Source organism: Pichia membranifaciens, assembly GCF_001661235.1.
Source record: "Pichia membranifaciens NRRL Y-2026 unplaced genomic scaffold PICMEscaffold_6, whole genome shotgun sequence".
In the NCBI taxonomy this organism is placed as follows: Eukaryota; Fungi; Ascomycota; class Pichiomycetes; order Pichiales; family Pichiaceae; genus Pichia; species Pichia membranifaciens.
In genome coordinates, this window is record NW_017566987.1 from 100,235 (window position 1) to 113,901 (window position 13,667).

General features: G+C 47.3%; 7 protein-coding genes across 7 annotated transcripts; 2 read left to right on the forward strand and 5 right to left on the reverse strand.

Moving 5' to 3' along the window:
• Positions 1-388: 388 nt before the first annotated feature.
• Positions 389-2,503, reverse strand: PICMEDRAFT_36559 (hypothetical protein; the record flags this gene model as incomplete). Its single annotated transcript, XM_019163017.1, has 2 exons — positions 389-694; positions 788-2,503. The coding sequence occupies 2 exons, from the start codon at positions 2,501-2,503 to the stop codon at positions 389-391; spliced, it is 2,022 nt and encodes a 673-aa protein (XP_019015697.1).
• Positions 2,504-2,645: 142 nt separating this feature from the next.
• Positions 2,646-3,175, forward strand: PICMEDRAFT_173667 (hypothetical protein). The gene is made up of 2 exons (XM_019161572.1): positions 2,646-2,861; positions 2,917-3,175. The coding sequence occupies exons 1-2, from the start codon at positions 2,788-2,790 to the stop codon at positions 3,125-3,127; spliced, it is 285 nt and encodes a 94-aa protein (XP_019015698.1). The 5' UTR covers positions 2,646-2,787; the 3' UTR covers positions 3,128-3,175.
• Positions 3,176-3,222: 47 nt separating this feature from the next.
• On the reverse strand, positions 3,223-4,437 carry PICMEDRAFT_13262 (hypothetical protein; the record flags this gene model as incomplete). Its single annotated transcript, XM_019160036.1, has 1 exon — positions 3,223-4,437. The coding sequence occupies one exon, from the start codon at positions 4,435-4,437 to the stop codon at positions 3,223-3,225; it is 1,215 nt and encodes a 404-aa protein (XP_019015699.1).
• A 245-nt stretch (positions 4,438-4,682) lies between these two features.
• Positions 4,683-6,002, reverse strand: PICMEDRAFT_74311 (hypothetical protein; the record flags this gene model as incomplete). The annotated part of the gene is made up of 1 exon (XM_019164734.1): positions 4,683-6,002. The coding sequence occupies one exon, from the start codon at positions 6,000-6,002 to the stop codon at positions 4,683-4,685; it is 1,320 nt and encodes a 439-aa protein (XP_019015700.1).
• A 15-nt stretch (positions 6,003-6,017) lies between these two features.
• Positions 6,018-8,453, reverse strand: PICMEDRAFT_18002 (hypothetical protein). Its single transcript, XM_019161843.1, has one exon. The coding sequence runs from the start codon at positions 8,398-8,400 to the stop codon at positions 6,352-6,354; it is 2,049 nt and encodes a 682-aa protein (XP_019015701.1). The 5' UTR covers positions 8,401-8,453; the 3' UTR covers positions 6,018-6,351.
• Positions 8,454-8,693: 240 nt separating this feature from the next.
• PICMEDRAFT_18003 (hypothetical protein) lies at positions 8,694-11,563 on the forward strand. The gene has a single exon (XM_019161844.1). It carries the CDS (start codon positions 8,713-8,715, stop codon positions 11,413-11,415), a length of 2,703 nt encoding a protein of 900 aa, XP_019015702.1. The 5' UTR covers positions 8,694-8,712; the 3' UTR covers positions 11,416-11,563.
• On the reverse strand, positions 11,496-13,150 carry PICMEDRAFT_18004 (hypothetical protein). Its single transcript, XM_019161845.1, has one exon. The coding sequence runs from the start codon at positions 13,058-13,060 to the stop codon at positions 11,822-11,824; it is 1,239 nt and encodes a 412-aa protein (XP_019015703.1). The 5' UTR covers positions 13,061-13,150; the 3' UTR covers positions 11,496-11,821.
• Positions 13,151-13,667: the final 517 nt, after the last annotated feature.

The window sequence follows — 13,667 nt, forward strand, 5'->3', positions numbered from 1 at the left end:
TAGGTCGGCGGTAGATGCAACCTATTGGAGAGTTCAGAAATGGATTTGTTTCTATTTGTAAGTCTGTATATAGATCCGGGAGAAGGAAAGGGAGGTACAAGGTGATTAAAAGAGGAGAAAAAAATTATGGAACAAGTGGAAACATAACAGTAAGAGAAGAGAAGAAAAGGGACAAAAACTAGAGAAACGCAAAAAAAAACAAATTAAAGATGATAGGAGGGAACATGATGCAAATGGAAGAAATGTTGAAGAAACAATTAGAAATAAAGATAAAAAGAAACTATATAGATTTGAACAGATGAGGTATATCGATTCCAACATCAAGACACGAGGAATATGGATAAATGAATAAATAATTAGATAATAAGTGATGATGACGTAGATGATATTATACTATAGTATGATGATGACTTGGATCGTTGATGGTTTTGCCATCTTCGTCGATGGTGCAGTATTTGATTTCTTTGAACCATTCATCATCCAAGATGTCTTTCATTGTAGCTCTATCTTCGATCTTCACAGCAAGCATCTTGGAAATTACAGGCCTTGCCGCATGTGGTAGTAACCTCATCAATCTATATGGACCGTGTATTTGTTTTTGAGATTTGGTTGCACCAGCTGTACGGCGTTCAGGCACTTCGTTACCCTTATCATCAAATTTAGCCACAGGTTTATCTGATGTTGTGGGTTCTTCCTGATGATGATGATGATGATGATGATGCTCATTCTCTTTTTCCTTTTTATCGATTGATTCATTGCAAATCTTATTTTCAGCAGGTTTGGTTACCTCATCCATTTGTGAGCCTACCTTTGGTTTAACAGCGACCTGATCTGGGTCACCTAATAATATTTCGTCTTGCAAAGTCATAGGGTTCTCTTGTTGTGTACTCTGCTGTGCAGGGGGAGCGGGTTGTGTTTCGACGTTCAAATCGTTGACCTTTTCAGTCACGCTTTGCACAGGATCTTCAGTTTGTGGAGGAGCTTGTGGTTGCGTTCCCTTTTCTTCCTTCTCCTTCTGTAGCTGTACTATTTTCTTTTTTCTTTCTATCAACAATTCTTTATGTTTCCTTGCGCTCTCGACGTAATCATGAGGTTGATCATCCTCCATACAATAGAGACTGAAACTTGGATCGTCTTTCTTCGGAGCTTTCCAGGGAAATCTCCTTAGAGTCATACAACAATAGATGACGGCAACAGACCAGATATCCACGTATTGGGGGTCATAATTGTCTGTTGAGGTTAACACCTCTGGAGCTAAATAAGGATCGGAACCAACGATACCATGTGCTTTAACCGTTTCTTCTTCAAAAGGATATTTAAAGACGACTGCAGAACCAAAATCAATCAATTTAACAATCCCGTCCTTGGTGACGACACAGTTGTCCAATTTAAGATCTCTATGAGCCAAACCTACAGAGTGTAAATAGCTGACACCCAAGGTGATTTGCTTCAAGCAGCAGTTGATTTCGGATCTGGTCATTTGGCCCGACATCACGACGGCGAAAAAATCTATTGGTGCGTATTCCATGACCTCATAGAAATGGTTATTTTCATTGATAATATCTAATGTTTGGATAATGTTCGGGTGGTGTAATGTTGAACCGATACAAAACTCTGCAGTACATTTTTTGGCGTACTCCTTTACCGATTCGTTTGGTCTTCTAGGGACGAATTCTTTCACGGCGAAGGTAACACCATCACTTTCTCTGACGATCAATCTAACAGAACCTCCGGCTCCTGAACCCAAAACTTTTCCTAGTTTCCCGTACTTCTTAGTGACAGATCCTTCCAAGTCATCCCAAAACTTTTGGTCTGTCTTCACAATCATGTTATTATTTGCGTCATGGGTGAAGGTTGGTGTCGAGGGTGTCTGCGGAGCGGGGCTGCTGTTTTGACTTTGACTCAAGGATTTCAAGTTCGAGTTGGAGTGTCCGTGGGGCGACCTCCTGTTGTTGAGGCCGGAGTTGGAGTGGTTCAATGGGGAGTGAATATGGTCATTTGAGTTTTTTCTTGCAGGCCTGAAGAACTTTTTCAACTGCACCATTGAGCTTGAGCCGTTTCTCTGGATAGGGGGTGCAGCGACGTGGCTGGAGGAGGCGGTGGAGGTGAGGTTGGAAGAGCTGTTGTTGTTGTGGTGGTTGGCGGGGGCGGCACTGGTCTGGTTGTTATGCACATGATGATTGTCGTCGGACATGATGGAGTACTGGGACTCGTTGGAGGGCGACTTGCCCAAGTTGAGGCCGAAGAAGGATCTCCTCGAGGAGGGGGCGTGGTTCATGGGGGAGCTGGAGGCGTTGTGGATGTGGTGGATGTTCTCTGAGGAAGGAGAGGAGAAGTTGAGCAAGTTGTGATGGGCGTCGTGGGAGACGTTTGAGGACGAGGCGTGGCTGGTGATGCTGTTGCTGCTATGGCTGTTATTTATGTTGCCGGGGTTGTGGTTGCTGGCTCCGTGGTGTTCGTCGTGGAACTTGTGGGTTAGGCTGGAGAACCCTAATCTTGGCATTGTGTGGGAGAAGGGGGAGGAGGGGGGAGAGGGGGTACGGTGTGTTCAGTATGCGTGTGTGGCTGGAGTAGTACCTGAGCTATATGGACATATAGGGAATGTGCGGTGCTGGCTATTGTGTCGGTGTGTGGTAGTGCAAGGCGGAGGGTAACGTGACGTGGCGAACTGGCGGGGATGCAAGTCTAAGGCGTAGCGGAGGCCGTGTGTGTTCCCTTGGCGATGGGTCTGTGTGTATAAGGTATAATTGGAAGTGTGCAGAACGGGTGCGAGGGTGTCCTGGAAGAATGTGTATGATGTATGTGAGTATGTATGTGAGTATGTATGTGAGTATGTATGTACAAAAGTATCTGTGTGAGAAGCGGGGTCGGGACAGCTAGGGGACGCACTGGGGCAGCCGACGAGAGAAGTGCACACGGAACGATCCAGCAGCAACGGCAGACAAACAGCGTGTCTGCCTCCCCCAGCAGGCACACAGAGCAACAACAATGCCATCCAACAGCCAACACCCAACTTCTACCACCACTCTGCCACAGCGCCCGACCCAACCACCTCTCCCTCCCTCTCCTCTCCCTCTCCCTCTCTCCCCTCACACCCGAGAAAAACGAGCCGCGGACTTTTTCCTGACTTCTCTGCCCTATCTCGCTATCTTCTGCCGCCGCCCCCGGCCCGTCGGCCCGGCACGCGCAGCGGCGTCACCTGCGACACGCGGCCTGTCGCACTCACGTCGCGCGCTGCACAAAACGCACGTCGAGCCAGCGTCCCAGCTGCTGACGTAAGCCGGCCACCGCGTCGGCGTCCGCGCCGCCGGCGCCCACGGCCGCGCCGCCCACAGCCTGTCCCGCGGCAAGCCCGCGCACAACGCACCCGTGCACCACCTCTGCGTCGCTCAGCCGCCCCACCCCGCCGCCGGCCACCACGAGGTAGTCGTCTGCAAGAAGGATCTTCTGGTGCTGCTGCAACGCCGCCGCCGTCGTGCCGCGACAGTGCAGCACGTGGCAGACGTCGCGCCGCGTCCTCGCGTCCGCCAGCTCGTGGTGCGCCGCGCTCACCCGGCCCATCGCCACCGCCTGCACAAAGTCCCGGCACTCGCTCTCACTTCTGGAGTGCTGCGCCACCAGCCGGCCAAACGCCCGCGCGCTGCGCGCGTAGTACCGCCGCTCCAGCGCCCCGGGCAGCACACACGTCCCGGGCAACATCTGGGGGAAGAGGAAGATGAGCGGGAGGCTCAACTCCTCCAGCACCACAAATAGCGCCCCGAACAGCGGCAACTTCACGAAGTTCGCCCGGTCCCGCACCATCTCCACAAACTCGCGCCGGCTCAACAGAAGCTCCGGCCGCGGCCGCCCCAGAAAACCGGCCGCGGTCCGCCGCCCGGCGTCGTACTCGATCTTTAGGAGCGCCACGCGCCCGCTGAGCTCGTCCACCACCCGCCCAAAGTCGCCCCGCTGCACCGCGACCCGCCCGCCGCCCGCCTCGGAGTAGTCCACCACGTACCGGCGGCCGCTGAAAAGCCCGCGCCGCAACGCCCGGTGCACCCGCCACACGTTCAGAAGTCCCTCCTTGAAGAAGCGGAACACGTTTCTCGCCCGGCGGTACTGCACCACCAGGCCGTCGTAGGCGCGGGCGGGCGAGGGGCCCGGGCGGCCGGCAAGCAGCTCGCGGCGGATCTGGCCCACGGTCTTGAGCAAGTCGTAGCGGGGAAGCGTGGTCGGGCTGTTGAGAAGATCGTCTCGGTCCGGCGCCCTGGCGGCAGCGTCGCCCCGTATGGCCTGCAGCAGCAAGTAGTCGTTGTCCGCTTTGCTGTGGACGTTGTCGGCGCTGTAGCAGCGCCTGGCCCACACGGCGGCCCTGGGGGCCGGGCGTTGCGCAGACCTCACGCCCACGCCCACGCCCACGCCCACGTTTCTTGTAGCTGTGTGCACTGGAAAAATCATGTCCCTGCTAGTGGATCTGGGTCTGGATCCTGCGCCTGTGCTTGTTCTTGTGTTTGTAATTGTATTTGACCAGCCTACACTCACACATACACACCTACACGGGTACATATGCACACATGCAACTGGGTCGACGGATATATATATATATAAATGCGTCAAGCGAGGTTGGGGCGGAATCTCCACTGAAAAAAAAAGATCTCCTCGGCCTTTGTCCGCCCCACCCCTCGCCCCGCGAATTGTGGGGTCTAGCTCGGAACGGCCCGGTCTGCAGGATCCTTGCCGTACCACACGTACCACCCGTTGTACTTGCGTCTCAGCTCGAGGTCCTGGTCATTGAGCTCGTCGCCGTCCAGCCCGTGCCCGCCCCGCTGGATGACGTTCTTCACCCGGATGGCAGACCGCACGTCGTAGTACTGCACCCCGAAACAGAGCTTCCTCGAAACAACGGGCAATATCTCAACCAACTTGCCGTAGTCCCCAAAGTCCTTTTTGATCTCCTCGATGTCGAAGTCCTCGCTGTAGTTGATCGTCGGGTCCGGGTACCCAGGCTTCTTCTTCTCCAGCTTCGACTTCTTGTCGAAGATTGGCCGCTTGAACACCAACACTCGTCTCGCCTTCTCCTCCCCCGTCATCAAGCTGGACACTAAAAGACTCTCCTCGCGGCTTTGGGTCTCGTCCTCATCGTCCTCATACAGCCTCTCTTCGCCCAAGTTCGGGATCCAAACCGTCTTTAGATGGACATCGTTCACCCGGAATAGGCCGGACTTGGAGTACTGGTAGAAGCTTTTTGCGTCTTCGTTTTTGTTGAAATGGAGAAAGATGGACACCTCACTCCAGTTCACCGGTTGGTTCAATTTGTACAAGCTCTCGTCATTGTAGAATTGGTAATTGTCTTTCCTCACCAAGTCGATCTTCTCCAATGGGCCTCCGTAGATCTGTGTGAGGAGGGCAGAAACACTCATCTTCTTGGGGATGCTCGTGATGGCAACAATTTTGAAATCCTGATTGTTGTCTGCTATCTTAGCGGCTACTTCACTACCATTGACTATACTCTCGTTTTTCTGTAATGCTTTACTGTTCACATGGTTCGTATACTCCCGGTCACGGGATACCGGCTGTACATAATTGTTGGCCACTCTGGAAGTGTAATCTTCTGCCAGTATTTTCTGATTCACATTGTCTTCATATTCATCGTTATAACCTTGATTTTTCCAATGCATACCGTCTAAGTGCACCTTGCCATAGTTGTGGTGAGTATCATAGGGATAGCTCCCATTGTTGAACTGGTATTCTGCCGCATCGTACCCATAACCATCTTTGAATTCTTGGGCCTGTTCGGTATTGAAGAGTAAGTTTCTGGCGAGTTTCCTCAAACTGTATCTCTCTTCCTTCTGAGCCTTTGGATTCGAATTGGTCGTGTTGTCTGTTGGAATCAAATTAGTATCACACAACGCCCCACCAACAGCAGTTCGCTGAGATTTGATGTTGGGTTGGCGTCCACGAATGGAATACGCCCGTTCTTCGTCATTCCTGGGCTTTGGAACTCCCAAAGTATGATGGAACATGATATCGTGTGTATGTTTCTTTTCTAATTTATTTCTTCTCTTTACAGCAATGTGTACTGTGAACCCCCGGCTTTTGAACAAGGTATGTTTTTATTTGTTGAAGCAAAGAATCGTCCGAGAACTGGACTTAAAGAGCAATCGCAATATAATGGACCGTAAACTTTTATATATCTCTATATATATACCAACCTAAATGGAGAGTCGAAAAGACACCGTTTCAGTTTGTGAAGTTACTACTATACATGGGGAACATCAGCAATGTCCGAAAACGGAAATAAATAACATTCCACGTTGGTAATTTTCATGTGCCCACTTCCCTCAAAAGGGGCCAATGGGCCGATAGACCCGTCTAGTTCTGTTTCTTTTGCAAATTAACAATTCCTCCAAAACGAGAAGTGTCACCTTGTAGAATCTCTCTAAGAGCCATAGTAGCATAGGTAGATACACCTAGTTGCATCTTCAAGATGACAGCGATTTTTTCACCATCAGGAACACCATCTAGAATCTGCTTGATTACGGCATCCTTGTTTTCTGCCTCCTCCTTTAGGGTCAAGATCTCCTTATCTGTACGTACTAGTTGATCGGAAACTTCGTTGTACTTTCTAAAATGGTACTCGAGGTTATCAATTTTGGAGATCAGCTGTCTGTATGAACCTGCCAGGGAAAACTCCCTAACCTTACGTGTCATACCAAAAGGATCCAATCCATCCCTAGCCATGACCTCAACATAAACATTTTTCAACGCCTCCTCTTGAGGATAAATTACATCGTATCCTGGAGTTGGTAAAACAACATCATAGATATCAAATTTCTTTGCGTCGACTTCGGCTTGCGTTATTGGTCTAGCCTTCAATCCATGACTTTCTTTCAAATCCTGTATGACACTATCGTCGTTATCAACAAACTTATTCTCTAGCTCTTTGTTGAATTCATCCATAATCTTCTCATTGCTGCATAGCACCAAGTCTCCTGCAACAACGTTCAACCCATAAAGCTGTATTCTCTTCGATGCAACACAATTCCAAACAAAAGACTGATACGCATGACCATACATGATTCTCAAATTTCTAGGTATACCCATGATGGCATTAAAATAAGCGTTTTCATCAAACTCTCCATTCTCGTCTTTCTGACTTCTTTCAAGTCTACTCAAAATGGAGTATTCGGCACTACATTTTCTTGGCATCTTCTTCAACGCAGATGAAGCATCTCTTGTTTCTGCCCAGATCTTTCTTGCTTCAATGGAACCCGGAATTACTACCTTTTGCTCTCCTAAAATCAATTCTCCTGCATTTTTCCAATTCCCTTTCAAGATTTCCTTACCGATCTCATGCGTGGAAATTGAGAATGTTCCGAATCTTTGCATACCAAAGTAGTTGATGAATCCAATTTCTTTTAATGAATTCAAGATTGGGATCAAGGCATCCTCAACAGAAATATTAGGATCAACGCTCTCAACATCTTTGATTGTGATGATAAACTCGTTACCTTTCAAATCACCCAATTTCATTGGAGAGTCCTTATATTCAAAACACCCCAACTTACAGCCTTTTAGTGCTTTATTCAATGTTGTCACTCTCTCGACCGAGAATTTTTCAATCGACATCTTTTGCACCGTGACACCTCTTCTATCCTTTGTACCAGCATACTTAACACTTTTGACCTGTGTTTTCAAGAATTTTGCCAAGATACTTGCGACTTCCATGGTCTCCTTATTTTCTTTGTACAAAGCAAAATGTAAAAAGTCTTTACGTTCACCTAGATCATGGTGAATAGTGTTATTTATTTGCTTGTTCTTTCTTCTACGGTTTTTGTTTGCATTGTGTCCAAATATGAAAGTATTACTCGAAGTGGTAACAGATTCAATACGATTGTTGAATATCTCGCGGATCAACCTATGTACCTTGGTTCTTTCTTCTTTGTCGTCAAAAACTTTGCTAACTTCAACAGTTTTGGCACTGTCTGCCATCAAGCCGACGATTGCGTTTATGTCAGCTTCGGCAAAATATTCGCTTAATTTGACCCGGTCATCGTCAGGGATGGTGCATGATCTTTCTTTTTCGGCTAATCTACGCTGTTGCTCCTCTAAAATCTTCTTCTCTTCTTCAGTTAGTTCCTTCGCTTTGAATCCAAGGTCAGTTAAATGGACCACGTTACCATCCACATCAATTTCGTTAACCAAGAAATCAGTATATCTTTGCTTTAGTGTTCCATTAATTCTAGTACTGGAGTTTTTATGGCAAAGGAACTCGGTGATACCAACATCTTCTTCTGTGATTCCAATCTTGCATTCATCTAGTAGATCATCAGGATAAAAAATCTTTTGTTTTTTCGCAGCCTCTTGCTTCACAGATTCTTCATCAAAAGCTCTTTTGCTTCCTTCAACCGTATCTGACATATTGAACGATGTATGACTTTATGGCTTTGCGTTCTGCAATTCTACTGATCTTCTTTATCTGGTTCCTTTTTTACTTTCTCTTTTAAGCAAAGAATGAATTTTTTGGAAAATTTCCGATTTTTTTTTTCATCTCCAAGATAATGCGCCACAAGTAAAAGTATCTTACTGCGCCATTAGGTGACACGCGTAATGAAGAAAAAAAAGGGGAAAACCAAGTACATCGGAATTCTCGAGAAGGCCTAAAAAGAAAATTAAATGGAAATGTGATCTGACCGTTTTTAAAAGCAGTGAAAATCTCTTTTGAGCCCAGGAATGGCTGAGAGACCTGGATACAGAACAAACATAATATCTGCGCCTTTGAAAGAAATCCGAAATTCTGTTTTCGGACAAGAAAGCTTTATTCAAAATCAAGAAGAATTCATGAACAAAGTTAAACCGCCAAATCAGCCGAATAATGAAACAGAAACCAAAAAATTGCCCGACACAACCACTCAGCCTACGCAACCTAGTAGCTACAATCCTTTAACCGATCCCTTGGGTCATGAATTGGTGAGACAAGGGGTGCTATGCCGTCTAATTGGACGTACCTTTGATGAAACTTTCCACATCGACGTAAAGAGTAAAGACGGTAATAAAATACGCGTCAGTACTGACAATAATAATACCAGCAATCATAATAATAATGAAGTGATATCGAACCTTAAGCAAGAATGGATTTTTGGAAGAAATTCTCATACATGTACATATCTTTTACCCGTACAAAGTACCAGGATTAGTAATAAACATTTTAAGCTTTGGATGAATATAGATAACGATAACAACCAAAATAACGGTACCGGATCGAGCAGGCAAGAAAATAATTTGATGATTCAAGATCTGTCAACTAATGGAACCTGGCTGAATAACTCGAAGCTAGTCCAAGGACGAAATTACATTCTTACTCAAGGTGACGAAATTGCCATTGGCATTGGCATTGAAAAGGATGTTGCAAGATTTGTAGTCCATTTGCCGAATGTGATGTTAACAAAAATGATGGACGAGAACGGCTCATTGAAGGCACTATCATTAGAAGATAAAGGTGTCCATAAAGATTTCATAATAAGAGATGAGATAGTGGGTTCAGGTGCATTTGCTACCGTGAAGAAAGCCATAGAAAGATCAACTGGAATTACATTTGCAGCTAAAATAATATCCAAGAAAAAAGCGCTTGGAGGAATGGATGGAGTTTCAAGGGAACTTCAGATTCTTAAAAAGCTAGATCATCCGGGAATTGTCAGGCTGAAAGCTTTCTACGAAGACGATGACAATTATTATCTTGTGATGGAATATATTTCAGGAGGAGACTTGATGGATTTTGTAGCATGCAATGGAGCAATCGATGAGAGTGCAAGTCGTGAGATTGCTAGACAAATCATGGAGGCTATACTTTACGTTCATTCAAAGGGAATATCACATCGTGATTTGAAACCTGATAATATTATGATTGCTCAGGATGATCCTGTTGTTGTGAAGATAACTGATTTCGGTTTAGCTAAGAGTCAGGAGCAAGAGAGCAGAATGAAAACCTTTTGTGGTACATTAGCATATCTTGCCCCGGAAGTGATTTCCAATAAGAAGAAGCAATCGAATAACCGAAAGAGATACCTTGGAAATGGCCGTATTACCGAAGATTTGTATTCAAATAAAGTGGATATGTGGTCCATCGGATGCTTGCTGTTTGTTATCATGACGGCACATTTACCTTTCAGTGGGTCAACACAAGATATTTTATTCAAGCATATAACAAACGGGGATTATCATGACAAGCTTTTGAGAAGTATGGACATTTCAATTGAAGGTTGTGATTTCATCAGCAGGCTTCTTGAAGTTGATGTTGCCCTTAGACTAAATGCAGCACAAGCTCTACAACACCCCTGGTTCAACGAAACCATTGATTTTCCGTCCCAAGTCAGTCTTTCCCAGCATCTTTCACAAAGCCAAAGAAATGTAGGTAAGCAAATACCCAAAAAATTAGAACAAAACGATACTGATAACAAAAAGAGCAACAATACACGAGGGAAGTTCATGAAGGATTTTAAGATTCCGCAAATACCTAAGGACAGAAATATGCATGAAGACTCCATGAATTTTATGGGGGCCTCTACAAGCCAGATTGAGAACTCCCATGCACTATCGTCATTAACGGAACGTCAGGACATGGACTATAAAAACTTTGAGGACGAGGCTTCTTCCAAGCCGAATACCCCACAACAAAAAGGAACTTCTTCACCATCTAGCCAATCCATGCTACTCCAGGCACGATCTAAGTCACAATCACAATCACATTCCCAATCGAAAATAAAGTCGCAGCCGAAACCGCCTCCAGCAACATTTATGTCACTTTCGATTATCCAGCCTGGGTCTCTCAAGACAAAGCTATCAACCATATACATACCACAAGGGACGCCTGCATTTTATATCGGTCGATTGGACAATTTAAACGTCCAGATGAACGATGAACGTATTTCCAAGATCCATTGCATGATTGTTAAGCGTAGACACCCAACAAAGGATACCAGCAGTGGCACCTCGTCGAATTCAATTGTCAATACGCCCTACAACCTAGAGAACAATGGCTTTGACGAAAACGGAATTTACTCGTCGCCGGCAATGGGTCTCGACGATGTATGGTTGCTAGACTTCAGCACGAATACCTGCTATGTCAATGGCATGAAGATAGGAAAGGGGAAGAAGATTAAGCTACGGGACTGTGATGTTCTGTCGTTGTTCGTCGACAAGAAACACGACTCCGAGTTGAAGTATCTTATACGGATCGTTGACACGACTGGGTTGTATATCGACGATGTTACTTCGAATTTGGAGAGGAAGCGTGTGACGATTGATGAGAGCGACAGGAAACTGTTTGAGACGAAACTGAAAGAGGGGCTCAAACAAGTTGAGGTGCATGTCATGCAAAGGAAACGTAAGCCAGTGGAGTCGATTGCGGAGCATCCAAACAAGCGAGTCAATGTATGACGTTCATGATAACGGGGTGAGTGATTAGTGTGCGGAAAGTGTAGTGTTGTTTAAATAACATAAAAATTTTAATGTATAGACTTAGATAAATATATACACATAATTAGTAATAACAATAACCCATGAGTAAGATGAAGGTAAGATAAGATAAGATGACCCTCTCTACTCTTAATTTTTTTTTTGATTTCTTCATCTATTCATATTAATTTTTCCCTTTTTGTGTTAATTGAACAAAATTGCTTGACCGTATGCGCTAGGCACCTTTAAAAATATAGATAGATCTATGTGAGTTGTTTTGAGTAAGAGATTAGCCCTATATTTTTTTTTTTACTTTATTGTGTGCGAAAATCTCTGAATCTTTCTTTGATAAAACGAAAGTCCTTCATGGAGTTGCCATGATAAACGATTAGATTGTCTTTGCCAATCCAACTGCGTCCTTTCCTAGGTCGTAGATGGAGTAGTACTTTCTGAGGAAAGCGTCACCGATAATGGCCAAAGGCCCGATTGGGTCTGGGAAGTCCATTGGGGTGAAGGCAGAGATACAGCTACCGGAGACTTCCAAAGTGTAGTCGTAAGGAGTTATGGTGAAGTTGTATCCGTCAAAGGTGAAGGTCAAATCTGGCAAATTTTCTCTAGCAGCACAGTCGATGGTGTACTGGCCGTTCCAAGACTTTTCTGCGCCGATTTGGGCGTTCAAGATTTCGGCCAATTGGGAAGGAAGGGCAATCAAGGAAGTACCCGTGTCGATGGCTGCGCCGTGGCCTTCCAAGACGGCGTATTCGTCACCCAAACCGATACCGTCGAACTTGACTTCCCAGTAGGCCTTTCTTCTGACAGGCAACCAGGTGATTTCGCCGTGGAACTTGGTCTTGTCGTAACCTCCGATGGAGCAAACACCGCCATCCTCCTCGGACTTGGCGGTGTCGCCGAGGTAGAAGGAGAACTGTGGAGCGTCCAACAAGCCCTGGCTTATGGCGTTGTAGATTGGGGGAACAATCTTGTCGACGGAGATGGTGTCGTAGGCCAAGCCCAAGATACCGTCGAACTTGCCGAAGGCGAACGCCAAGCCCGGCTCGCTGGTGGCCTCGGCGAAGTCCTGCTTGGGGATGACCAAATCGCCGAAGGTGAGCAAGTCCTGGGAGACAAAGCCCTCGAGGGAGCCTGAGCCGTATCTGATGGCAAACTCGGTGCCGTTCTTCTTGTACGTGGAGGACGAGTCGTGGTCGTACTTCTCGTGGAGGTAGCACGCCAACGACGAGCACTCTGCGCTAGGCACCCACAAGTTCGACGAGCCGGTGTCCAAGATCACCTTGAACGTCTGGCCCGGGGTCCCGATCTGGATCTCCGTGAAGTACTGTGCGTTCAAGTAGTTGGTCAAGGGAAGGTCGTGCGTCTTCTCGATGTGCTCGAGTTCCTCGTCCATGATGGTTTCGACAAAGGGGACGTAGGGTGCGTTCACGCTGCTCACAAAGTTCTTCATGTACTTGCCCTTGATGGAGTCGACGTAGTCCACGAACGACACGTCCTTCAAGCTCTCCTCGAGCGGGTGCTTGTGGATCTTGGCGCTGTGCACCTTGGCGTCTGCGCCCTGCAAGGACGCAAGCATCAAGACCAACGAGGTCAGGACCGACGATTTAAAGTTCATGGCGGGCGAATTGGGCTGGGGGTGGGTTGCGGGTTGCTGCTGCTGTTGCTATTACCGTGCTGTGGGGCTGCAGTAGGGTAGAGAAGGGTTGTGTAAGAGCAGAGACACCACAAGCCAGGAGAAGCACCGGAGGCAAAAGAAGTCTGAGAGCTGCTGAGCAAGGCAACTCCAGATAAGCTCAGCGCTTGAGCTGAGCAGAGCACGCTGCGCACCCACTCACCCAGCCAAGGCAGACCCGGGCCGGGGAGGCTTGACAGCTTCAGGCGCTGCTCCGCCCGCATTGGGCCAAAATGGGCCACCCGGCTGTCCCAGCCACAGAGCCGCCTCCTCGATAAGGCCGGAGGGCAAACGGGGCAGGCAGCGAGAGAGGCGGGTAAGCGCTGAGCATTTCTGGCGTGGCGGTGCACGTGGCGGTGGCGGTGCCGGAAACGGTGCACGGGTGTAAAAAGAGAAAACAAGTCGATCGACCCAGAACGCACCGCCACGGGCACCGCCACGGGCACCGCCACGGGCACCGCCACACAGGGCTCTGCGAGGTTTTCGCCACGGGGTTTTTGCCCCCAGCGTGGTTTTCGCCTGGGCTAAAACCCCGGGGAAAGACCGTTGG

Bases quoted from the DNA above. Each gene is read 5' to 3' on its own strand.
- PICMEDRAFT_173667 (XM_019161572.1), top strand. From the start codon at position 2,788: ATGTGTATGATGTATGTGAGTATGTATGTGAGTATGTATGTGAGTATG. The intron at 2,862-2,916 runs GCGGGGTCGGGA...GAGAAGTGCACA, and splicing joins CAAAAGTATCTGTGTGAGAA to CGGAACGATCCAGCAGCAAC.
- PICMEDRAFT_18002 (XM_019161843.1), bottom strand. From the start codon at position 8,400: ATGTCAGATACGGTTGAAGGAAGCAAAAGAGCTTTTGATGAAGAATCT.
- PICMEDRAFT_18003 (XM_019161844.1), top strand. From the start codon at position 8,713: ATGGCTGAGAGACCTGGATACAGAACAAACATAATATCTGCGCCTTTG.
- PICMEDRAFT_18004 (XM_019161845.1), bottom strand. From the start codon at position 13,060: ATGAACTTTAAATCGTCGGTCCTGACCTCGTTGGTCTTGATGCTTGCG.